Genomic DNA, 25,158 nt, shown 5'->3' on the forward strand with positions numbered 1-25,158 from the left:
TAAAGAAAGAGACGTCTCGAGCTCGGGGGCTAACTGTCGCCCACACAGCACATTTTTACTCACTGTAAGCAAAACCGTATAAGGTTTCACTGCCTCACAACAAATGCACCCAGACTTGTAGATTATGGTAATTACACTCCTGTGATACGGTTTTTCCTCCAGACTTTCTTCTTCCTGTTGTAAATAAACACGTCCGTGGGGTGAACAGAAGCCGCTCCTCGCTGTAAAGAAAACTCTACAAAAACAGACTGTCGCTGTTTGTATTGTCAGCATGACTTACTCAGCCGCAATGCAAGTGTCTGGATTTAACAGGGGAGATTGTTTATTTGACAAATTGCACACCTGGTCTGAATTGTGTCATATCACTGCATTTCATCTTTTTATTATGTTTCTCTGAGTGTGTTTTTTTTTTTCAGCTCCGCCGCGCCGTACCCTGTTGTCATTCATAATGTGGTAATGTCAGGGCGGCTAAATCACAAAAGGCACACGCTCAGGGTTGTGATAACAGGGGGACACATTCACAGTGTTTTTTGTGACTTAGTTCCTCAGTGATGCCTCTGCACGACGTGAGATAAGCGCCTCCTCCTGGCAGTTATTGTAGCTGCCGGGATGACTGCACTGCATGAGAGGAGAAGCGTCCCTCGATCCCCCTGTATCTGATCGTCTGAGGCTCAGACAATCCATCGTCTCAAAACATCCAGTCAACATTTAGATTGTATCACGTCCAACACACCTGACTGAACATTTTAATGTCACTGTGAAGCCTGAATAAGCCACATTGAACTGAACAGTGGGTGAAACACTTTGGGGTGTTCAATCCTGGGTTTCTTCAGAGGGCTGAGGTAAAATGCAACAGAGAGACTTGACTAAAACAAGCTGTCCAAAATACATTTTGCAGATTAAAACAAGAAGCACCGGAAACATCCAGAGGATTATGACTCTTTACTTCTTTTCTTAAAGAGTGTGCTTAGGAGGAAATCCTCAGAAACACATTACAAACACAACTCTGACAAAACAGACTGACTAAACTATCTGCTGTTTTCATGGTAATTGGTTTGACATTTCATACATACAAAATGCAGAACAGCGAAAGAACCCTCCAAGTTAACCGTTTCTAACTCATCAGTACCAAAAGAGAATTACTGTTGTTTTATTTATCATTTTTTAAATCACTGACCGGGCTGTAATCTATAAAAGTAAAACTCAACTCTTGTAACATAATAATTCATCCGATTAAAACTATTTCAAAACATTTTAAAGTATAAAATGTAGCACTTCTGGAGCTCACTGTTCCACATTTACAGGAGCACGTGTTCTTAGAGACATAGTGTGTTGAAATATTGAATTAATTACCAAGCAGGAATTCTCAAAGGAATACAAGAAGTTGAAGGCAAGAAGAGTTTTCATTGCTTCAGGCATGAACAGTATGAATTGTTATGTTTTTTACAGATTTGGTTGAGGACATGGAAACAGGGAGTCCTAGCAATATAGGAAAGATTGGCAGTGTTAGACTTAATATATGTATTTTCAATGCCATATATTTTTGGGTAAATAATTTTAAAGATATGGTGGCATTAATTGTCACATTGCTATGTATTCTCTTGCAAGCAATGGCATCACAGGGAGGAAGGATCATCTTAGAGTTGCCCTGAACTTTAGACGTCAGCGTAGCAAGTTTTTGATAAGCGTCTTGGCCAATGAAAAGGTTCATTTCCTGCAAAGGCATGACTTTCAGATTCATTTCCGTCAATGTGGCAGCTCTCTGTCATTTCCCTGAAGGATTTCCTGTGTAACCTCAAGTTAGCTTTGTTTGCAAATAACAAAACAACTAATGCAGCAGAGAGTTCGGCGCGATGGTAAAGACATTGGATCCGCGCAGTCAGTCAGTCAGTCATTGCGAACAAGAAAATCATCTTCATTAACAAACACAGGGGACAAATGAAATAAAACGTAAGCATTTTTATTATTATTATTATTATTATTATTATTATTAGTAGTAGTAGTAGTAGTACTAGTAGTAGTATTGTTATTATTATATGATAGCATAAAAGAAGAAGAAGAAGCAGAAGAGAAAGAAGTATCAGAAGAAGAAGAGGATGAAGAAGAAGTATCAGAAGAAGATGAAGAAAAAGAAGAAGAAAAAGAAGTGTCAGAAGAAGAATGAGAAGAAGAAGAAGAAGAAAAAGAAGTATCAGAAGAAGAAAAAGAAGAAGAAGAAGATGATGAAGAAGATGAAGATGATGAAGAAGAAGAAGAAGAAGAAAAAGAAGTATCAGAAGAAGAAAAAGAAGTAGAAGAAGAAGCAGAAGAAGATGAAAAACAGAAGTATCAAAAGAAGAAGATGATGAAGAAGAAGAAGAAGATGAAGAGACGAAAAGAAAGAAGTATCAGAAGAAGAAGCAGAAGAAGAAGAAGAAAAAGTAGAAGAAGATTTTTTTTTTTAACAGCACTTTATTTACAGTTGGTTTAAAAACAAACTGACAGTTGTATAATCAATAAATAAGTTGAGGAAAGATGCAAATTGTATATCTCTACCAATCACCCGGCACAACAGCTCCTCATGAGCCCACTGTTGTTCAAACATATCTATGTTCCCTGTGATCCTGTTGAAGCAGAACTCCAGCCTCAGTCTGGCCTTCACATTGTGCCTCCACAAGGTCACAGGGTCAAGAGTCGGCCCACCCTGCAGTTTGTCCCTACGGTCAGGTAGACTGACATTTTGGCTTCGCCAATTAAAAAGATCAGGAGTTGGCACTTTGCTTTTTCTGTTTTTTTTTTTTTTTAAACCAACTCCACAGATAAAAACAGGGGCAGTAAACAGGACACCAAAAAACACGGGTTAAAACATTAAAAATCTCTGCCAACCAAAGGCATTGGTTGCAATGGCACCATGTAAAATCCTCCACTGGAGATCTCCGATTCTCTTTTTTAGCGGAGGTTTGTATAATGAGAAGAAGCAGAAGAAGAAGCAGAAGAAGAAGAAGATGAAGATGAAGAAAAAGAAGAAGAAGAAACGTTTTGAATATGAATAATAGATATGATAATAATCCATAATTTAAAATATTTATGTAGCATTATTATATGAATGGTCCATGCTTGATGAAGACGTGGGACGCTGTCATGTCCGCCCCTCTGTGTAGGGTGCAGCACTGCGCTGGAGTCCATGTTCGCTCTGCCTCTGAGCACCGAAGAAGAAGAAGAGGCAAAGGGCGGCCTTCAGCGACACAGCCACAGCACAATCTAGCCAAGTTATTTTAGCCATAACGAAAAACCACTTTCCCTCCTTTGAGATAACCGACGTAAGGTTTGTTTGGAATAAAGATCCATTCATGTAAGTACACACAGCAGCCGGCGTTTAATAAAACTGTGCGGTGTGTAGCAGCTCAGAGGCAGAAGCTAAACATCCACTGCTCGCTATTGTTTGCGTTGGGGGAACTAGTTTAACTTGGACATGCCTATGCTTTGTTAGGTTCAGTCTACTTCCTAGAAACTTAGCTGTCGGGTGGCGTCATGTAGCTGGCTGGGTCGGGTGTATTTCCAAGAGCGGAGAAAACTGTTTCTCAGGTTATAGTACGTGTGTGTTCAGGCAGCGGTTAAACTATGTGAGCTACACATTGCTAACCGTCGCTAGCAGATGATGATTGCTAACGAGAAGTCTACTCTCGGTGGTCCCAAGCCGCGGGTAACACACGTGCGCTAACTGTCATGAGCCCATTATCGGACACCTCCATGTACGAGCTTCTTCCTCACCCCAATAAAACTTCACACAAAGGGTGTTTTAACTGCTTGAGAATCGGAATTAGCCACGACTGTTAAGCGATGAAAAAAAATAAGATAAATGCTGCTAGAATAAAGTTAATGTTGACTTTGCTGTGGTCGAAACGTAGATGTGAGCATCCGTCTGAAGCTAACAATATCACCCACTCCCTGAGTCATGAGTTATAACCCAGATCTTAATTTGAGTAAAGACATAAAGGAGAAATGCTGAAAACAACAGTGGGTGTTGGACATGAGCTATGACGAGGCAGGATGATAGTTTGACTTGGCGGTTTTTGGTCGCATCTGACTTCAGTCCTTCTTATCTTAACACGTTAAACGGATGAAAATAACGTTACATGCTCATCCACATACTTCATGGGCACTATGTGTAATCCGTGTGCCCCGAATCGCTTTTATTTGCTAGAAAACGGACGTTAAAAGCTAAATAATCAATCAGTACCATCGACATGATGTCCGATAATGGACCTCTTGCGTCCAGATGCTACGATAAAACAGTTTCCCCGGGCCAATAAGTTCACCCTTTATCATCCCCAGCTTCAGAAATTTCATTGTCTGTGTATTACTGGTTGTAGCACACAGCGAACAGCTGTTTTGTTCACGTTATAAGCTCGCGAGCTAACATAAAGTGTCTCGCCTTAATTTCCGGAACTACACGTGTGTCGTCATGACTAAATGCGGAAGCTATAAACAGTGAGGGCTGGCAGGATCTTTGAGTATTACAACACTGAGCTTATGATCTGTCAGCAACCATTTGGACAGCCTGCTTGTGGTGATTAATAATGATGAGCAAGGGGGGTTTTTGATGTTGTTGTGTTTGTTTTTTTTTGTGTATGCTTGTGTGTGTTTGTTTGATACAGTACTGTAAATCATCATTTCAGGTGCTGACTTAGGAGTGGATATCTAAACACGCAAACATGTCCGGAGCGTGTCAGGACAGAAGGATTCGCTGGCAGGAGATTCAGAAGGGCCTCCAGTTCATCCAGTAAGTGTCTTCTTTTAGAGCATTTATTGTGAAAATGCCCCCCCCCCCCCCCCCCCCCCCCCCCAAAGGATCCCAAAGCAACTGAATTTTACTTTTATTTAACACGTTAAGAGTTGGACATTTCCTGCTTTGTCTTTTGTCTTTCTCACGTGGAAATATTGCAGAGGATAAACATCAGCTGGGATTTCTTTAGGATCTAATCAGTGCTTGTCTGTTGCTGTCGCCTGTGTTAAAACATGCCTGGCTGCCTCTACAGACTGTATGATGCAAGAACGGTTTGTCATCCGGTGTTGTTGTGCGGATCAGCTGGGTGTCAGCGAGACAACTGATTACTGGCTTTTAATGTTGGATATTTCCTGTTCTGGTCTGAGCTTTGTCTCCATGCATCGGGCCGGCTGGCATTATGTTCACATGTTTGTTTCAGAGCTATGCCAGGCAGCGCAGTGTTGCGTCTCATCTAATCTGACAGGGCCTTTTATCGTTAAAACAAAAGTGATACTTAAAATACTTCACTGTAGAGTCAGCTTGCAACTTAACTGATTTAATGTTGTGTTGTGCTGTCACTTTAAAGGGTAACTCCACCAGTTTTCCAAGTTACAGTGTGTTTACATGTCTTGGGAAGTACCACTGCACATGTGAAAAAAGTGGCTCGAGAGGAAGGTGCATGAAGTCTGTTAAATTCCCCTGGGGATGTCACTCAGTGGTTAGGTTGCCTAGTGTAGACACCAGGTTTTGTAAGCAGTCCACTGGTCTAGCATTTCACTCCAAATGGTCTCATAGATAGTTTAAAACTAAACCGGAGAAATCCCCATTTTTATTCAACGCATTCTTCTTCCTTTTTAAAAACCAGATGCCCACATTTCCCACAAAGCAACTTGGCCATTTGAGTGACATAGCTGGAAACAAATTTATCAGATAACAGCTTCCTCTCGAGCCACTGAAGGCTTTATACTGCTTCTTTCACCAATGCAGTTGGACTCCACAAGACTTGTAAACATGTTCTAATGTGACCCTCTAATGATGCATATTATATCAGTAAATACTCCCATCTCTTATCAGTCTACTATCCTAAAACCTGTAGACTAATAATTGATACTAGAAATGTATCAGAATGGGAAGCAGCTGTTTTTAGGATGTGAAATCAGGAAATGGATTAGGTCACAACATTTTATAAGATTTCTTTTTTTAAACATAGCAAGCATGTGGTCATTGTGTTTTCTGTAAGATGAATATACAGACTGCCTTTGTTTCATGTTTTTTGCGTGGCTGTTCGTGAGTCTGAAAACGAGCTCAGCATGTCTCAGTAAAAGTCCAGTGTGCAGAAGAGGAAAGACCACTTTTAATGCCAGATAGCAGCTGAACTAGAAACCGGCACAACAAAACAGCTTTACAGTGATTATTGCAAGAATTTTCCATCATGACATTTAATGACCTGACCTTTGAATATGCTGTAGCTAAAACAAATCATGCGCCCAATTTGGCAAATATATTAATCTTGAGAGTAACTTCAGTTCTGTGTCAGCATACAGACCTGTAGTAAATACAGCCATATTTACCTGGTTTTTATTATGTTTTGATATAATTGGAAACAGTAACCCTCACTTCAGAAATGAAAAACAAAATGTAACAATTAGATGTTTTCAGAGCTCAGTTTAATCTCCTTTTTTCGTTCTTTTTGAGATGGAGAGAGTGAAGGGTTGTTTACAGAATGTTTTCAGCAGCCAGTGTCGTCAGCACCTGCACACACACAGCAACACTGTAAACCACAAACAACACAGACCTCCTGTCTTGATGTCATGGGGTTTCTCAAGTTCAGCTGTTTTTAAAAAAAAATTTATGACGATGCATAACTTAATGCATAGTGTCACCTGTAGTGTTACTGAGATACTGAGGCATTCAAATCAACCAAAGTATACAATACACATTGAATACATTCACCTTAAGCTTTTCTTAAACATTTAGATAGTAGATGTTATGATGTGTAGGATGACCATATGATTCATCAAGAAAGGAATTGTGAGATTAATCGTTACTAGTCCTACTTTTCAGTGAATCAAACTTAATTAGTCCTGAAAGTGAACCTTATTTGTCGCTCCAGTTTGTGCGTGTTTCTGTTGCTGACATTTCTTTTTGTAACCTGAAACTCTTTTTTGCTTTTAGATCAACCCTTCCGTTTCCTGGAAGTCAAGAGCAGTATGAGGTAAGCTATGTAAATGTTTTTTATTTTAAGTCTCCAGCTTCTGCCTGCAATCACCACATGTGCTGTATTGAATTGAACTGATATAAGGACACTGACTGGATCACATGAAAGGCAACCTGTAACTTTTCTTTTTTTGAAATAGATGTGTCTGAAAAGGAAGGGCAAACCAGCTTCACTCTTTATATTTTGTACTGATTTGTTTCTCTTCAATTTTCAGGTGTTCATTAAGGATCTCGTGTGGAATCTTTTTGGAGAAGGAAACGATGTGTTTAAAGAAGGGGAATGGACAAAATCCATAGAGATGTACACCGAAGCCTTGAGTATAGCAGACTATGCCGACTCAGAAGAAATCTGTGTTCCAACAGGTTTAATGGAAAAACTGTATGCAAATCGAGCTGCTGCGTACCTTAACATTGTTCCGGTGAGTAGGTAGTGACTGTCAAAGTTGGGTGTCTACAGTTTCTGTCCCATTAGTCAGCATTAACCTTTTCCTGGTTTTGTTAGGACATGTTCATAGCATATTGTGCTATAACTTCAGAGATGTATCATAAATGACTGCACTCTCTCTGCAATCAATTATTGATTGAACCACATCACATTTGCTGTTTTCCTGCCCTCACCAAGACTTGTAATTGATCGGCTTTGTAAAGTGCCAGTATATTTCGTCAGACAAATTATGATACGTTCACATTTCCACCTGTCTAACTTGGGTGGTAATGGTCAGTATTGTAAAAAACGTTTCGATAAACTGTTTTTAGCAAATGAACTGGGCCATGTAATGTGTAATTTCATCAGAGGATAACGCGGTGTAGGCTACATCACAGGTGGATTTGGAAGTAAACAGAGGCTAGAGGTAAACAAACCAGGAGACAAAATGGAGAGAGGTCCTCTGGAATTACTTTTGATAGGGCAAGTTGCAATTGTTCTTGCATGTCAGCTAGCACTGGACATGTTGCATGCTGTCCGGAGATGAAGTGATGTAATGATTATAATGCACGCAGCAGACAGTGGCAACAGCTGAGCAGTCATGAGCTGAATGTTCGCTACGTCAGAGTTTATTCGGCAAATCTGTTTCTATCAAACACTAACTAAATTAACTCTGATTTTCAAAAGGCAAGAACACGTCAAGCGAGCATACAAATGTTTTTGTGAATTAGAGGATATTTTTTTTCGAATGTTTCCATTTCCATAAAATTTATACGAATACAACATTCTTCAAAATGTGCAGAAAGTGCTTTATGGAAACACTAGTGGCTGCTGTCACACTGAAAAGGAAGAAAGCCAGCACTAATGCTAGTTACATGCTAGTCTTTGTCCAAGACAAAGAGGCTCACTATCTTGTCATCTTAGTGTTGTGCAAGAAAGCAAATAAGCGTATATCCTGAAAATACAAACTGATCCTTTTGTAAAGCAAAAACAGTGTTGCTCTTAAAGGCTCACCCCCCCAGTTTCACACCTTTAAGTGTATTCACAGGTCACAGGGAGTATGAATGAATCAATGAATGAGTATTGTGGCAAAGGTGAAAATCTTTGTGGCTCCAGAGAACACCGCATTTAATCTGATAAATGACCGCATCTGGTGTTGTCACCTAGTGCCTCAGTTGTGTTGTGGGTAATGTAGGCAGCAGTTTTGAAAAGCAGTTCACTAGCCAAGTATTACACTCCTACAACACAGGCAGACTCATTGGACAGTTTAAAACAAAAATTACATCAGGTTTACTACATCATAACAATAACATATAATTAAGCTATAAACTACATTCAGTGGACTTTGTAGTATCATGTGATGAACAGTAACATCAAAGTTCCACTGGATCAGAACATGTCTTTGACACATTTCAAGTGTCATGTTAACGTACTGTTGATCATTTACGGTGGTAAATAATGGCTCCATCCTTTCCATTTGCATTGTCGTGATAATCTCTTAGATCTGTAACATGTGTTTATTTAAGGGATTCCCAATAGCTATTTGATGGCAATCAGCTAACCCTCCTGGGATCCACTCATGACACTGAATACAGTATAACACATTTCATGAAGAAAACGAGTTGCATTAAAATATAAACAATTACAAATATGCATTAATATAAATAGAAAAAATTCAAGCTTACATTTGATAGAAATAAAAAAACCATTTGCACTCGGTCAACACTGTCCCTATGTTTGGTTAGAATACTAACTAAAAATAGATATATAGATAATGTTTTAAAAGAATGAGAATCCTACAGCTCGTGTGAAACAACTTATTGTTCTGGCTCTGAGACAGTTACTGGAAAGTCTGGTGTTGTGTTTCAGAGTGTTGCTGCCGTTAATGCTTTGGTCGAATTAAAATGTTGGCATCGTTGAGTTAATGGTGGCTGTGCTGCTGAACATTGCAAACTTGTTTAACGAAATTCTTCACTCAGTGGTGAGAGGTGTCATATGACCAAGCCACTGTTGGCATATTCCACAGCAAGTCTCAGCTGAGGAGCTGCCAAGAAAACGTCAATTTGTAGAAAATTGATGCTTTCAGAGGAACATTCCCTGTCCGTGTCTGGCTGCTTTGAATCATTTTACATGGCCGTGAAAAACACTCTGTTGTCTTCGGGGACACCACACCCATACCTGACACTGCTCACTCAACATGTAAAGTCCATTTATGTTCTTCTTTGTTCTGTGTTCACTGTGCCTTTTTTTCTAACTGTGGGACTTGTATTTGTTTTTTTCCAAGGGACTGTATGACCAAGCACTAGAAGACTGTGAAAAGGCTCTCCAGTTGAATGAGGGGAACCACAAAGCACTGTACAGAAAAGCAAAATCTTTGAAGGAGTTGGGGAGACATCAAGAGGCCTATGAGGCTGTTGCCAAATGCTCTCTAGCAGTGCCTCAGGTAAGGTTTAACGTCTGTGTGTATTTATGGTATTTTATTAAAAGTGTGGTGGAAATCCACTCACTTTTCTGTCTCTGTGAATTTAACAAGATTCAAGAAAATAGCTGACATGCTGTCCAGGCTGCCAGCAGGAAGAGAAAACAGCCAGTGGAGTGCTGGTCATTCTGACATGTCGCCTGACTCCAGCTGCATTAGAGAGTAGCTCGACATTAAAAGACATTTGACTATTAGTGCACAACCTTTAATTTGCATTTTAGATCAAAGTGATGCAAGTCTTTTTTGGTGTAAGCAGCAGCAGCAGCTACATTTAATTTGCATTGCAGATGTCCCCCTCTGGTTAGAATGACTTCTTACTGCTGCTGCAGCGGTCAGTCCGAACGCATTACATTTCCGTTCAGTTGGTCCTACAAATACAGAATTATGCCTACTTAAAATTTAGGAAAGCGGCACGTTTGACAGCTGTGTTGCTGTACTTTAAGAAGTTGATAGCCTTGCAGCTCCATCCCTGGAGTGTTTAATGTAATCCTGTATATGGAGAGGAGTGTCTGTCTGGATATGTTGTGGCAGGAACATTTTGACAGGACTTAACTGACCTCCCTCGCCTTCAGTATTATAAAATACTGAAGTTTGAGCGCAGTTTTAAACCAACAACAGCACTTGGTAATGATAAGTTTGACGCTTCCAAGGTGCTGCAGTTTGACAAGATGAGTTGCATGACGAGTGGAGTGTGTGGATGCTGCATTTGTTAAGTCAGCGAAAGCAACGTCGGAAAATAAGTGGTATGTAGCATATACCAAAATTATATTAAAAAAAACAAAACATACTATAGCAACAATTACTTGAATTAATCAGTAATGGCAAATCATTTTGATAGTTGAATAATTGGTTTGAGTAATTTTTATAATTGAAAAAAGTCTAAATTCAGTCTCTTAAATGTGAATATTTTCTGATATCTTTACTGCTCTGAACTGAATATCTTTTCGGTGTGGACAAACAAGACATTTGAGAATGTCATCTTTCGCCATCTCACCATTATCTGACCACACAACTAATCAATTAATCGAGGAAATTATCAACAGATACCAGATCATCAACGATAAACACCGTTGGCTGCAGCCCTAAAATATTCAAATCAAATCATTTCTACCATTTGATGAGCATAATAAAATGTAAATAAATAATAAAAGTTGTTTATGTTTTGTTTTCACAGGATTCCAGCGTCACACAGCTGACTCAGGACCTAGCCAAAATTTTGGGATTGAAAATCCGTAAAGCTTATGTAAGGAGTAAGGTATGTGTGTGTGTTTCAGGAATCACTTAATATTATAACACATTTGAAACCGTACGCTGATTTATGGCTTTTGATTATTGATGGTTTCTGCCCATGAAACGATGGCTGTTCTTCAGTTTTGTTGTTGTGTTTTAACAGCCTGCCTTGAATGTTTTGCGAGGATCAAGTTATCAAGATGCATCATGTGAAAAGGTAAGACACAACTTTATCACTACATAATCTGAAATATGCCTTGATACTTTCCCAAATTGTGTCATTCACCAAATTAATTTTTTTCAGTTTTCCCATGGGGAATCTTCAGTTGAAGATATAGAAACGGGTACGTTTTGTACTTTTTCAGCTTCTCGTTGATAATTAAAGATGATCAGGACAGCAGTCACTCACCTTGTTTTTCCCTGATGTGTTTTTAGAAGTGCCTAAGCTCACCCAGGATGGCTGTTTCGTGGCTCCAGCCCCATCTCCAATCCAGCCTCCAGTATCAGTTCACTCGCCTCTAACAGAAGCGGTGGTGGATGAACTTACACCCACCAACAGTATCTCGTCTGTGACCCCGTCTGAGCCACCAGGCTTCGAGTCCGTTTCCTTGCCTGTGTCTGTAACCACGTCGGTTCCTCTTCCTGTGCCCACATTTGTTAACGGGTGCAGAACCAGTAAGCCTTGCCCAATTCTTCAGACCAGTCAAGATTTTGACGCGGACATCATCGGGGATGACCTGGATGATCTGCTGGACCAAGCTGGCCCCGAATCAGCCATGGTAAGTGAGCTTAGTAGCTTATGAGCTAATTCCATCAACATATTTTCACATGCATTTTGAAGTACCCGTGAGAAAAGGTGATAACTTCCATCGCGCACACAAGTTTTGAAGTGGTTTTTGCCTTTTTGGAAAAGAGTTATTCGCTTCAGGAGATGAAAACCTCTTCTGGTTAAGTTCTGAACAATTAAGTCACATGACTAAAGAGCTTTTTGTGCTCCGATTGAAGCTTCTTCTCATTGCTGATGTGGGACCTTCCTTGACATCATCTTGTAGCACCCTTTTCTTCTGCCTTGGTATGATAGTGTTCGTACAGAAGAATTGGCACCATTTACTGCTTATCTCTCTGAACCAACTCATTATTACGTAACGGTAGCGGATGGAAACAAGCACTCATTCACATTGTCTTTGCCAATTTTCTTCCAACTTAAATAACTTGAGATCGTCACTTCGCCACTGATAAATACATTTTATCAGCGCGTCGTTATCTGGACGAAAGCGTGACTTATTTTGTGTCTTTCTCCAGGTCATACCGACAGTGAAGGGGCCTCTTCCTTTGCCAACCAGTATTGCCTCGGGCAGTTCCATGTCGAGTCCATTCCTGATGCCATCTCACATCAACCCATTTCTCCACAGCAGCACCCAGCAGTGCACTGTAACTCTGCCCCCTCTGTATCACAAGTCAGGGTCAAGTGCGTATTTTGGTATGGACACTTTTGACGCCCTCCCCCCACCACTGGACTCCCTGGATAGTCTCACCATATCAGACTATAAAACAGGTATTGTTCTTTGCTACGTAGCCCGCTTAATCATGGGATCGAAATGAATATTGTACATATTAATTCCAAAAACAATATCAGCTGACTGATATTTAACCTGCTTATTAATTTCATTTATTTAGTTTGTGTTTTTTTTTCTCCCCTCTGTCAAAAAAAGATTTTGCTCCAAGTCCATTCATTCCACAGGTAATTTTTGTTTATGGCATTAATTATGAGGCATTCTAAGTGAGGATGTGGTCACACGCTTATATTTTGTCATATTTCATGCGTTTTTGACAGCTGAACAATAATGATACTCCTATGGGAATGGCTGTGGGTATGCCTGAAGTGAAGGGTCTCCTTCCTGCTGCTGTGGATTTAGCGAAGAACCCCTTAGCAGAAACACATGAATTCAAACAAGCGTGCTCGATCTGCTACGTTAAAACAGGTGAGGATTGTTGTCACAGTCAAGTTTCGCGTGTGTGTGTGTCTAAGCGTTGGGCTAATATTTTATTTTGTGTAATTATTCACAGGGCCCGGCGTGTTGGATTACACACTTCATACAGAGGAGCACAAATGCAAAAAGGACGCTTTGCTCGGCAGAATCAAACATTCTCCAGACAAAACGTGGAAGCTCATTCGGCCCAGACCAACAAAAACCCAATATGTCGGACCTTATTACATTTGCAAAGGTAACATTTGTGATGTCATTACTTTTTAATGAATATTGACATGGACCATTTTCTTCCTTTTCTTTAACCCCAAAATCCTGGTAAAATCCTTGGTAAATGTTGTCAGTTTCGGCAGTCAGTGTCGTCAAACATATTGATGTCGATTCTGAATATTTTTAACCGTTTCATTACATATTTCTCGCATTTTCAATAACACCATAACTAGCCGTGTTTTCTGGCTGTTGTCTACAACGGTGAGTTGACTCCTGCGCCGCTGTAATTAACTTGGATGGTGTTCTTAACACACCGTACACAAGCCTTGTTATGCTTTATATTTTAGATAAAAATCTAAAATGTTATGCCCTCAATGTCGTGACAGTTTTCCCTCGTGGTATCCTCCCTCAGATGAAGAGTCACTCCAACAATGTTGCTCAGTCTGCGTACTTTCATCTCCTGAATAATAATCGCCTCTTCCCGTCACTTACTCCAAACATCACTGCCATTCTCTTTCACTCCCTGATTGCATCCTGCATAAACCACTGCAGCTCTATTCTCTTTGCTCTCCCTTTTCAAATGCCTGCATAAGACTTCAGATGGTCCTGAACTCTGCAGCCCATATCATTACCAGATCTCTGTCCATAGATCAAATAAGTCCGGTTCTTCAGAAGCTTCACTTGCTCCCACTGATTTTAAGATTCTGCTTCTCACCTTTAAGGCCCTTCATCAGCCTCCTCCTCTGTATTTTTCTGAATTCATTCATATACACACCCTCCCACACCCTCAGAGCCTCTTCTGCCACCCAACCCACTACAGTGTCTCCCCGCTGTACTACCGTGTGGTCTTCAGAGCTCTCTCCCACAAGACATTCATTCACAGTATTGACTCTCTCGACCTTGAAATCCTGTCCCAGAACGCACCTTATCAAAACGGCATACACCTCTGATTCTGACTGTACAGGTTACACTCACATTGAGCTTTTTTACTCATTATTTTATACCTAATTATTATATTTTTTGTACTCGATCTTGTCATTTGTCCTTGAGTACTCTGAAAGGTGCCTATAAATAAAATGTCTTATTTATTATCATGGTTTAGAGAATCGATTGTGTGTTTATCCTTGTTTATTAGTAGGGTTAGGGTCAGGGAATCTGATTTTAAATGATGTTTCTTAGATCCTTTATTGATTTCTTGGAGAAGAGGGTTTACTCGTGGCAGGAGAACTTAACTGAGCAGAAGTGATATCGTTGCTAGAGATCCTTTGCTGATTTAATCAGGAAGAGAGTTTGCTCTGGACAGATTTGAGAAATTGAACCTTGCAACAAACCGATTTCTATCTTTTTTTGTTGTTGCTGAATCGCTGCAGAAGGATATTTTTTGTTGAACTCTGTAATCTTTATTTTTGCTGAATATTATTTGAACTCGCTGAACTCCAGCATACAAAAATCCACCAGGAGAAAATCGAGCTGTTATAAAATGCCCACATCTTTTTAAAGAAGATTTGAAAATGTAAATTACATTTGTCGGAGCATAAAACCAATGATTTGTTGACAGACAAATCCAAAAGCTAAGTCTAACTGTAGCGTAGCCGTCAGTGCCGAAACAAATAAATAATAATGATCGGAAGTGGAATGGAATCGTGACACTTCTGTTTATTACACATAAATATTCACATTATTCAAGCAGCTCTTTGTTTCTGGCAGCTTTTAACACTTTGTTATTGCCACGCTGGCATAAAATCTGATTCTAAAAACATGTTCCCGGTGTTGTTTCAGAGGTGGCTGTTGGGAAAGAGTGCCTGTACCCTGGCCACTGCACATTTGCATACTGCCAGGAAGAGATTGACGTTTGGACTCTGGAGAGAAAAGGATTTATCTCCAGAGAACTTCTCTTCGATCCCTACGGGCCAAACACCAATGTCAGGTTGACTGTCCCCAAGATCTTACAGGAGCATCACGGGATATTCATGTTTCTGTGCGGAGTGAGTGTTTAGTTTCTTAATTCCCAGCCGGTATGACCTCCGTGACTGCAGCGCCGATGTCGTCAGTGACGCCAAATTGCAATATTGTGTTTTGCTCCCATTGTGAGGAGAAAGAAAATGTGCCCAACTAATTTGTAAATGGATATGTAGCGGGGAGGAGTGGAACAATTTCTTCTGCTGTCAAGACAACAGATGGTTGCTCACAATGAGCCACAACATTACCGAGCAGTGCTTTTTTTTTTTTTTTTTTCTTATCCAGAAAAATAAGGCCATTAAATGCAAAAATGTTAATGTGATAAATGGTATGTGAGAAATGCAATGCTGCGCTTTTCATCTTTTTGCGTCTTTGTAAAAAAACATTGCTGCGTGTTGCTCATTAGCAGCTGGCGTACTTGGATCAGTTGTCGGGGAGTTTAAGAGTGATGTTTGATGGTATTCCCCCGAGGCTCGTGTCCTTGTCTGTCATCACTGTAGTAAATCTGCCCTGTTTTTATCGAGTTTTGCCATTTTTCCTAAAAACATCTTGTTTAATTTGCAGGTGTGCTTTGACCACAAGCCCAGAATAATCAGCAAAACCAACAAAGACGACCCTTCGCTTTGCTCTCATCCAGTGACGAAGCACGTCTTTGAGGATCATAAGTAAGCTAATTCGCATTTTACAGATCTGAAGCCGGCTTCTCCCCCCGTGAAATTATAGTTTAAGCAATATACCCTGTGCAAATACGTGTGGAAATGAGAGCAGGATACACTTGTGCTGATTTGTTGCCCTGATTATCTTTAAGGTGCCTGGTCCACATTTTGAAAGAGAATACGGTCCGTTATTCCAAAATCCGACCGTTGATTTCTCAGTGTCAGCTGGATCTGTGTCGCCATGAAGTCCGCTACGGCTGCGTGAGAGAGGACGACTGCTTCTACGCCCACAGCCTCATCGAGCTGAAGGTCTGGATGATGCAGCACGAGCTCGGTAAGACAGATTTTTTTTTTTTCTACAACAACATTTTTAGAAAAACTGTTTGCCAGGGCTCTTTTTAGAATGTTCCAATAATTTCCATTTGCCAACAAGAACACATTTTGTAGTACTCTTCAAGTGTACAATTTTTTTTTCCCCTTTTTATTTTTAATCATAGGTATAACTCATGAAAGTATTGTCCAGGAGGCAAAGAAGTTTTGGAATGCAACAGCATCATTGCAAGGAGCCCAGGTAAGCCCAACAGGCCTCTGATTCTATGTTTATTGTAACATGTCCTAATTTTACTGTCAGCCTGAGGTTGCCTTTATTACAGCTACAGCTAATTGACTTTGACTTCAATTAGATCTGGCTTTGCTGAATAAAGGGAGACAGAGATATCTCAAAGAGATATACTTCCTTGTTGATTACTTACATTCACTACATTATGTTTTTTAAAATGAAACTTTATGTTTAAGTATGCAAATAGGGCATCGTTTGATAAAAAAAATGCACCAACTTGCAAATATTTTCAGAACAGAATCTGATTATTGGATAAAGCCGGGTTCAAAATTCTGCTTTCATTTTGTTGACGTATTAGTCATCGTTTATTTACATCGGGAATTGTGGACAGCAGTTTTTATCAATCCACAATCAGAAAATACTTTCAACTGCCTTAAAAAATATAGGATTTTGCCTTGTTTTAATGGATAAAATGTAAATAAATCAAATGACAGCAAGGTTTGGTGCATGTAAGTGCTACTGAAGTGGCTCAGGGTCCGAGGGGAAAAAAATGAATTTGATCAAATTTAAATATATGCATTAAAAATTTAGACCAAAAAAATGGTGGATACAGTAAGAAAGAAAAATGGAATCATGAAATTTCCCCAGCTGATGACTTGTATTAACAACTTTTTGTATTATGTTTTCTGAAGGTTTAAGAAAAGAAAATAAGCAACTTCTGTATTCTGGATGTTTTCTTTGTACTAGAGTGGAAGAAGACATGAAAAGTGTCTCCCTTGATTGTTGTATTTTCTATCACTGCTTAAACCCATAGATAGATTTTAACCTGATTTTAATGCATTTTTATCAGCAGCTTTCTAGTGTACAAAGACGGTTTGGCCCTCCAAATCTGAAGATGATGTTTGTCTGCGGCCAGTGCTGGAGAAATGGCCAACTCAGCGAGGCTGACAAAAACAAGAAGTATTGCTCAGCCAAGGCACGACACACGTGAGTGTTACAAAGGTCTCTAACATGTGAACTGTGGACAGGAGGTGAATTAACAAGTCAAATAGTTCAATACAATACATACATAGAAACTGAGGTTCTATCTTTCTGTCTCAGGTGGGCTAAAGACAGGCGGGTGGTGCTTGTAAGTTCCCATGAAAGGAAAAAGTGGACAACAGTCAGACCACTTCCAACCAAAAAACCCATCCCGTCTCAGTTCGAGGTATGTGTCCAACCTTTTCTTATTTTAACCTCAAGACAGTTTGTTTTCTCATTGAAACAGATTTCCAGCAGTGTTTACCAAACAGCTTCTCTTCCTCAGATTTGCATGCACGTGACAGCTGGCAAAAAGTGTCAGTACATTGGGAATTGCACGTTTGCTCACAGCATTGAAGAAAGAGACCTTTGGACCTACATGAAGGAAAACAACAGTGAGTTTGTCAAGGAGATTGGCTCTGCTCCTTGGTAGAATTTAATTAGTAGGATGTAATTAGTATGTGATGCACCAGAAGTAATCGCGCTCATTTTTATCCCCTCATTTAGTTCCAGATATGGATCAGCTTTATGAGCAGTGGCTGCAGTCTCAGAAGCCTGGCTGGGGCGAAGAGACCTCCAATAACTCAGTTCGGGAGAACGGCAAACAGATCCACATGCCAACAGACTACGCTGAGGAAGTGGTGAGTTAAAAAGTCCAGCAAAAATGACACAGTGAGACCGTTTACATGCACAAAACATTTAGTCTTTTGCACTTTTTTGAAAAATCAAGTTCCAACAAAGCAGTTTACATGGCTGATTAAAAATAATATTCCTGTTGACATGCAGTTGTGTTAACTGTCACATCGTTTATCATAATCGATGTGGAAAAGGGGCAGGAATAGCATGTCACAATAGTCACTGTTACTCACTCAGCTGAGAAAACTCTCCCCAGTCACCCACGACAAACATCCCCATGTTGGGTTTAAGTTGTTAACTCGGTTGTGTTCAGCCTCAGGAGACTGAAACACACTTACAGCAGCCCTCAAAATAAAAAATAAAAAAAGGAACACTGTGCAGGTTTACCCAAAGACCAACCACTCAATATAGTTTACTGCTCTTTGCAGCAGTATTGTATTTTAATATAAATAGTTATATGTACTGTTATTGTGTTAAAGGATCCTGTTAACTGTAAACATGCAAGTGACCTTGTGTTGTAAACTAGTAAAGTTCTGAATGTGCTGCATGTCCAAAGACTGTTCCTAAAACCAGAATAATATCTCTGTGTCTTAATCGGACAATTATATATTTGGACTGTAGCCTAATTGTGGATATCCAAAGGGAATATGCTGTTAAAATGACTCGTATTAAATTGAGAATGGAAAAACTTTGGAATGATATCAATGCTTTTGTGTGACGGTAATCAAAGTAATCAAGGTCGGTGTACAAACAGTTCAGAGGAATGTTTCATTTTTGTTGCACTTGACAAAATGTTAATTTCCTGTCTTAGTTTGCAGTTTTGTTTTTATCAGTTTAATATCTTTAAGTGTTTCACTGTGCTGCCAGGAAAACACCAACTCATTAGCAGCTGTATTTATTGCTTTCGGTGGAGAATCATTTAGTTGTCGGAATCTGTCGATGCAGTAAAAAACTATTAGTGCCTAATGATGAAACCGTGTCAACATTTCGATAAAATCTTGTTATTTTCCGAGTGATGAAAAATAATCGGTGATTAAGAAACGGGCGGTTATTAGTCATCTGTGTAAATGCGATTACTCTGTGTGTGGTTTTTTTTTGCAGGCTGGCAATCACTGCTGGCTGTGTGGTAAGAACTGCAACAGCGAGAAACAGTGGCAGCAGCACATCACTTCAGAAAAACACAAAGACAGAGTTTTCAACTCTGAGGATGATCAGAACTGCTGGCAGTATCGATTTCCCACAGGCACTTTCAAAGTTTGTGAGAGGTGAGATTATGAGTCACAGAACGCTGCATGTCTGAGGATACTTGGATGTTTCCGGCGGCTCTTTTTGACGGTTGACCTTGTGTTTCTGGCAGGTTCCTCAAAGGCACGTGCACAGAGGATGACTTGTGTAAGCTGGCACACGGGGATCAGGAACTAAAAGAGTGGATGGAGCGCAGGGAATTCCTTTTGATGAAACTTGCCAAAGCCAGAAAAGACCATCTTATAGCACCAAATGACAATGACTTTGGAAAATACAGTTTTCTGCTTAAAGACATTATATAATGATGTGATGACAATGCTCGCGCTCACTTGCAAGTAATGCAGTATTCAAAACAGTAAGGTGATCCTTTAAAGGGCCTCTGAGGTGCACAGGAAATTAGCCTGATCACAGCATGATTTTAAAGAGGGTGTTCAGGACGGGGCACTCTGATTGGTGGCTGGTTTACTCTGATCTGAACTGCAGGAGTGTTATCGTTAACAGCAAATAGACACTTGACGCTTTGCTATGCACCGTTCGGTAGAATATCTGAAGCTGGTGATGACAACGGCATGTGTAAACCTTGATCAGAGACGTGTTCTTACAAGTTGACCTAAAAACAAACAAACGAGTAATTTCTTTTCATAAGCATTTTCTTATATGTTAAAGATCTTTACCCTTCAATAAGTTTCAAGTATTGAATACTTAAATCGAGAGTTCAGTTCACACTTTCCATTTATCTAATAGTGTTACCAGTGTAATGGGCACCAAAAGAAATAAAGCTTCTTTTTTAATCTGTGTTTAAACTGCTGCGTGTTTTTATTACACTTCTGTTACCGGGGAAGGGATTTAGAACTGTTCCTTCATTAAATGCAGTAATAAAACACTTTAAAGGTGTTTTTAAAAGTGTACTAAAAGTACTCAATGCAGAAAAAAAAAATTGTTATTCTATATGTTATATTCTTACTGAAGCAGGAGGTGAAGCTACTTTTACACACAGTTTGGTAGTTTTATTTGTAATATTTGAGATCTTACAAACTTAAATTTAAAATCTTTGTTGCCTTTTGAGTAAAAAAAAGTCCAATATTTCCCTCTTGGACATAAATTCACACACAGACTAACTTCCTTTAGGATTGTAATAGTTCAGTTTTTAGTAGAGAAAAGTAGTCAGAGTGCTTGAAAACCTGAATCTTTAATATTTATAAAACAATCCCACATCTTATATTCAAGTTATTACAGAAATGATTCTGACAAGAAATTTTCCACAGTTAAAATACAAGATATTTTTCCTCACCGAGCACAAAAATTTCAATTCTAGTGTTGATAATTTAAAGCGTCAATACACCCATGAATCAAGAAATACATATTTTTCCTCTTACCTGCGACGTTATTTATCCATCTAGATTACTCTGGTGTGAGTTGTTGAGTTTTTAAGACGTCTGACTTCTCTATAATATAATATAATGGGGTTAGGATTAGACAACACTGTCTCTTTACAGATGTCATGAACTGGTTATTAAAGATCATCCACGGACCTTGTCGTGAGCTGTTTTCAGTTTTCTTTCCGTGTCACGAGATTCATGCTCATGACGAACATGTTTCCCTCTGTGTGTTGACGGGGAAAGAAAACATAACCAGGTCATCATTTCTGGAAAGAGACACTGCTGTTGAGATCTTCTTTGTTTGCGCTTTCATAAATTGCACAACAGAAGAGAGGAAAATGTTTTCTTAGTTTGTTGTGAACTGGCCCTTTAAGTACGGTGGTTGGAGAGATAATGTCTTTAGCCGGATAACTTATGTTTTCATTGTGCGTTAGGGATTGTCCCGAGGCAAAGCACTGCAGACACGACGGAATAAACACATTTATAAATCCGGTAGTGAGGCCAGCAGCTCCACTTCTGTAGGAGCAGGAGCCACATGGGAAATAACTTGTGTTATTCAAGCGTCACACATCACAGTGTAAATACTGTTTCCTCGTGTCAGAGTCTTTGTCACTCTTGCATCACGCCTCCCGGTCACAAGCCTGACACCCTCGGAGATTGTGCCGCTGCTGCTGCTGCTCAGTCCTGCGACATAGTTTTTTCCCATTTGTCAAGAATCAGTTGGAACAGTGCAAACCCAGCCGGACACGCGTGACAGGAGCGGGTCGTCCTGCTGCCAGGCGGATGCAGCGTTTCCACCGGCAGCTCTCTGCATTCAGGCCAGCAGCCGCTGCAGCTCCTCCACCTCCAGCTTCCACATCCGTCTGTGAAGCGCGGCGAGCTCGGAGAGGTCTGCCATCTTCACGGCACGGATGACTGGCTCCGGGGAGACGGCCTGGATGACACCCATCACCATGACATATGTGCCTGTAAAAAAAACAGCAGCAGGTGGTCGATTGTTCAGTGACAACACATTCGGGGGGGGGGGACGTGACTGTTTGTCAGAGGAAGATATTCATGTGCAGTCATTATTTTGAGGCCTAACGCTCCTGCTTTGGGAACACACATTCGTCATACTCGGGGCTGGTTGGGGTAGATTTTCATGTAAATAAGCCCAGAATGAATGATCACGTCACCACACATTCACATTTCTCTAGTTATCTTTGCTCATTCTGTCCTTGAAATGCTGTAACCTGATATTATCCCTCTGGAGGATCAATAAGAGATTATCGTTATATAAAAACTGCTTTTATTTCTTAAAACTACAATCAGATTCTAAGGTTATGAATTTGCAGTGTTTTGTGCAAAAGCCTGAACAGACTCTCACAGCAGACTTTATTTCTTGTCATACACAACACAGGTGTAAATAATGACATTAATGATGGCTGCAGACTACTTAGTTTGAACAGCTTTAAGTTCCTCAGTGACAAAGATGAGACACTAAAAGTGTTAGAGCTGCAAGGACGTGATTACTAAATAATGAATCAATTAACAACTGACAAGATTATACAGTAATGAATATCATAATTAGTTGCAGCCTTGTTGTGCATATTCACAAACAATGACTGAGACTATTTGACAAACAGTGGGCCTTGTCTTTAGTCATTTTGTAATATAGAGCATGAATGTAAAAGGAAACAGAAATAAGTGTGTAGAAATAAATAGGTGTTAAAATGAATAAGGCAACCATTCAGAAATAAATACAGTAATACATAGTTAAGGCAATACATTTAAAAAATGAGTAAATTAATCAATAAAATCTAAATTTATTTACGGAAGTAAAGAAACTGGGAAATTAACAAAAGGTAAATGAATAGTAGCAAATTAAGAAAAATATATCAACTTAAATGAATGAATGCCTACATTTATGGTAACTAATGGACATATTTATTTCTGACAGTCCTCCACAGATTAAAGGTGGCTGTATCACACCTGAGAAGTTCTCATTAAGACTTCTTCACTGATCAGGAACAAGCTTCATTCTGATTAACTCACCTTGGGACAAACATGGTTTTCCTTTGGGGATGTTGTTGACACCCTGGACAGCAAACGTCCCGGTCTCGTCCATCAGCAGGACGGTGTTCCTGTCCAGCTGCAGCTCCAGCACCGTCCCCTGCATCCACACCAGAGAGGCCAGCAGAGAGCGGCCGCCCCGCAGCCTGACCGTGAACGCATCTCCGCAGTCGGCTGTCCCGCTCCGCTCCGCCGTCCTCAGCTGACCGGACAGCACTTTGACGGGCGGCGACCGTTTCCTCTCTCCGGTTGTTTTCAACATGACCGACCTGTGCTGTCTCCCAGCACTGATCCTTCCGGCTCCTACAGGGCTGAGGAAGGAGCTACCCGCGTCCCGCCAAACGTTTAATCAATCCGGAAGTTGTGGGCGTGTCTTTTAGACAGCAACAGCTTTTCTTCCGGTGTGGAATCTTTCAAAGTAAAAGCATCCCCTGAGGAGAAGGTATTTTTTTTAAAAAGGATTTTACTTTTTCTTGCTTTGTCTGAAAAAAAGGGTTTATATGATTTCAAAAACATGTTTCTCTTGAATTTTTTTCTCCCCCAAAACATTTTTTTCACGCTAAAATTATTTTCTCTCTTGTGTTAATGACTTGAGAAGTTTTGTTATTTCATCTGTGAAAAAGATATTTTCATAAGACCCCTTTTTCTTCCTTTCAGAAGATAACGTAATTTCATGTCTGGAAAAAAAAAGGTTTTCACATGCTTTTAAAAAAACTTATCCTGAAAAAAAATGTTTTCTCCCAATTTTTTTTTTGTTTTGTTTAGTATTTATTTTTTTTGGTGATCAGCATGATCTGTTCATCTGTGAAAAATATGAATATGTGAAAAAAATGAAAAATAACAACAAGGGCCTAGGGGAAACCCTGGCGCAACATGAAAAAACTCCGGAGCCGGCCTTTAAACTCCTGGCTGCGAGGCAGGAACCAATCAGCTCCCTGGACAACCTTCAATCACTCAAACACACCTGCAACCAATCACACACACACACACACACACACACACTCATATTGAAACAGACACAAGCACAAATAGAAACATTTATACAGCACCTTTGTTAGTTTAGTATTTAGTTTATTTATCCACTTTGCAGGCCCAACCCTATGTGAAACTCTTGAGAGAGTGATCCAATTTTTTTATGTAATGAAAAAATAATTTCATAGCTGAAAAAAAGTTTTTCATGTGGTTACTTTTTCTCTCCTGTGGTGATGACTTGAGAACTGGTTAGAAGTTTATTTTTTTTTTTTCATCTGTGAATAGTATGAACATGTGAAAAAAATGAAAGACATTTTTCTAAGAAAAAATAATTGAAAAAAAAAAAGTTTATTTTTTCCTGAACAAAAGCTTTTCTTTCACCTGAACATTTTTTGTCTTTATTTCTTTAGTTTGGTGATCCATTTTGTAGGTCTGACCTATTTTTTTCATGAAAAAATAATTTCATGTCTGAAAAAGAGCTTTTTAAAAAAAAAGCATTCTTTATTTATTTAGGTGATCCAAAATCCAATTTTTTTTTGACCAAGAAAAAAAAAACTGTCTTTCAGAACAAAAAGATTTTCACAAGAATGTTTTTATTTCTGAGAAAAACATCTTCGGAAAATATTATATTTCCTGCTTTCAAAGAGTAAAATAATTTCATGTCTGAAAAAAAAGTTTCAAGTGCATTTTAAAAAAAGTGTTTTTTCTCCTGAAATAAATTGTGTCCTATGTTTTTTTTTCTCTTGTGTTTATGACTCGAGAACTGGTGAAATCTTTTTTTTCTTCAGTGAAAGTTTATACTTGTTTTGTTTTTTTTTTAAGTCTGTAGGTTCTTTCACTTGTTTTCACAAATGTATTATTACTATTATCAGAAAATGTAATTGCATTGTTTTATTCATAATCAGTTTTAGCAATTTAAATCTAAATTGTGGTGTGAACTACAAATTTAGGGATGGCTGATGTTGAATTAATGGTAAAACCCTGTTGATGAACGCTATTCAGAAAAAAAGCTTTCATTACAACAACATGAACGGGCAGGTTGCACTGCTAATTAAAAAGTAGATGAACAGAAGCAGCTTTTGACCTTGCTTTAATTTTTTTTTAATTACAAAGCTTTTATCCGTCTTACTCTCTTGCATTAAAATTCCAATAAACCCTGCAAGTCACACGTAGATGCATGAAAATACTTTCCATTTCTATCACCCCAGTAATGACCAGGGAAATAAGGCTGTTTCGGAAACAAAACATTTATGTTTATCATTTGTGGCATTGTGCTGGATCAAGCACTCCATGCGCGATACACTGAAACAAAGTAGAATCCAGCTCTATGGTCTGCCACCAAGATCAAGCACTCTGGTCATAATACTCAAAGTTATGTTTAACAT

The 25,158-nt window shown here is 39.4% G+C and overlaps 2 protein-coding genes across 3 annotated transcripts; one reads left to right on the forward strand and one right to left on the reverse strand.

The window, feature by feature from the left end:
* Positions 1–3,113: 3,113 nt before the first annotated feature.
* Positions 3,114–20,173, forward strand: zc3h7a (zinc finger CCCH-type containing 7A). 2 transcript variants are annotated; one of them, XM_030408220.1, is made up of 23 exons: positions 3,114–3,331; positions 4,659–4,762; positions 6,923–6,962; positions 7,180–7,383; positions 9,673–9,831; positions 11,042–11,122; positions 11,261–11,314; positions 11,402–11,441; positions 11,533–11,876; positions 12,400–12,652; positions 12,810–12,838; positions 12,932–13,079; positions 13,165–13,323; positions 15,075–15,280; positions 15,819–15,919; positions 16,063–16,244; positions 16,408–16,481; positions 17,320–17,456; positions 17,571–17,676; positions 17,776–17,884; positions 17,997–18,130; positions 19,227–19,390; positions 19,483–20,173. In XM_030408220.1, the coding sequence occupies exons 2-23, from the start codon at positions 4,695–4,697 to the stop codon at positions 19,670–19,672; spliced, it is 2,982 nt and encodes a 993-aa protein (XP_030264080.1). In that variant the 5' UTR covers positions 3,114–3,331; positions 4,659–4,694; the 3' UTR covers positions 19,673–20,173. The 2 variants fall into 2 exon arrangements, with proteins under 2 accessions (XP_030264080.1, XP_030264081.1); XM_030408221.1 differs by having other exon boundaries at positions 17,323–17,456.
* A 367-nt stretch (positions 20,174–20,540) lies between these two features.
* On the reverse strand, positions 20,541–23,175 carry rmi2 (RecQ mediated genome instability 2). The gene is made up of 2 exons (XM_030408222.1): positions 22,784–23,175; positions 20,541–21,715 (listed from the first exon to the last, which is right to left on the reverse strand). The coding sequence occupies exons 1-2, from the start codon at positions 23,061–23,063 to the stop codon at positions 21,564–21,566; spliced, it is 432 nt and encodes a 143-aa protein (XP_030264082.1). The 5' UTR covers positions 23,064–23,175; the 3' UTR covers positions 20,541–21,563.
* Between the last annotated feature and the right edge of the window lie 1,983 nt (positions 23,176–25,158).

Source organism: Sparus aurata, chromosome 23 (genome assembly GCF_900880675.1).
Source record: "Sparus aurata chromosome 23, fSpaAur1.1, whole genome shotgun sequence".
NCBI lineage: Eukaryota > Metazoa > Chordata > Actinopteri > Spariformes > Sparidae > Sparus > Sparus aurata.

Coding starts and splice junctions, on each gene's coding strand:
- zc3h7a (XM_030408220.1), top strand. CDS start 4,695: ATGTCCGGAGCGTGTCAGGACAGAAGGATTCGCTGGCAGGAGATTCAG. Junction 13,080..13,164: donor GATCTGCTACGTTAAAACAG/GTGAGGATTGTT, acceptor AATTATTCACAG/GGCCCGGCGTGTTGGATTAC. Junction 19,391..19,482: donor ACTTTCAAAGTTTGTGAGAG/GTGAGATTATGA, acceptor TGTTTCTGGCAG/GTTCCTCAAAGGCACGTGCA.
- rmi2 (XM_030408222.1), bottom strand. CDS start 23,063: ATGTTGAAAACAACCGGAGAGAGGAAACGGTCGCCGCCCGTCAAAGTG. Junction 21,716..22,783: donor AAAACCATGTTTGTCCCAAG/GTGAGTTAATCA, acceptor TTTTTTTTACAG/GCACATATGTCATGGTGATG.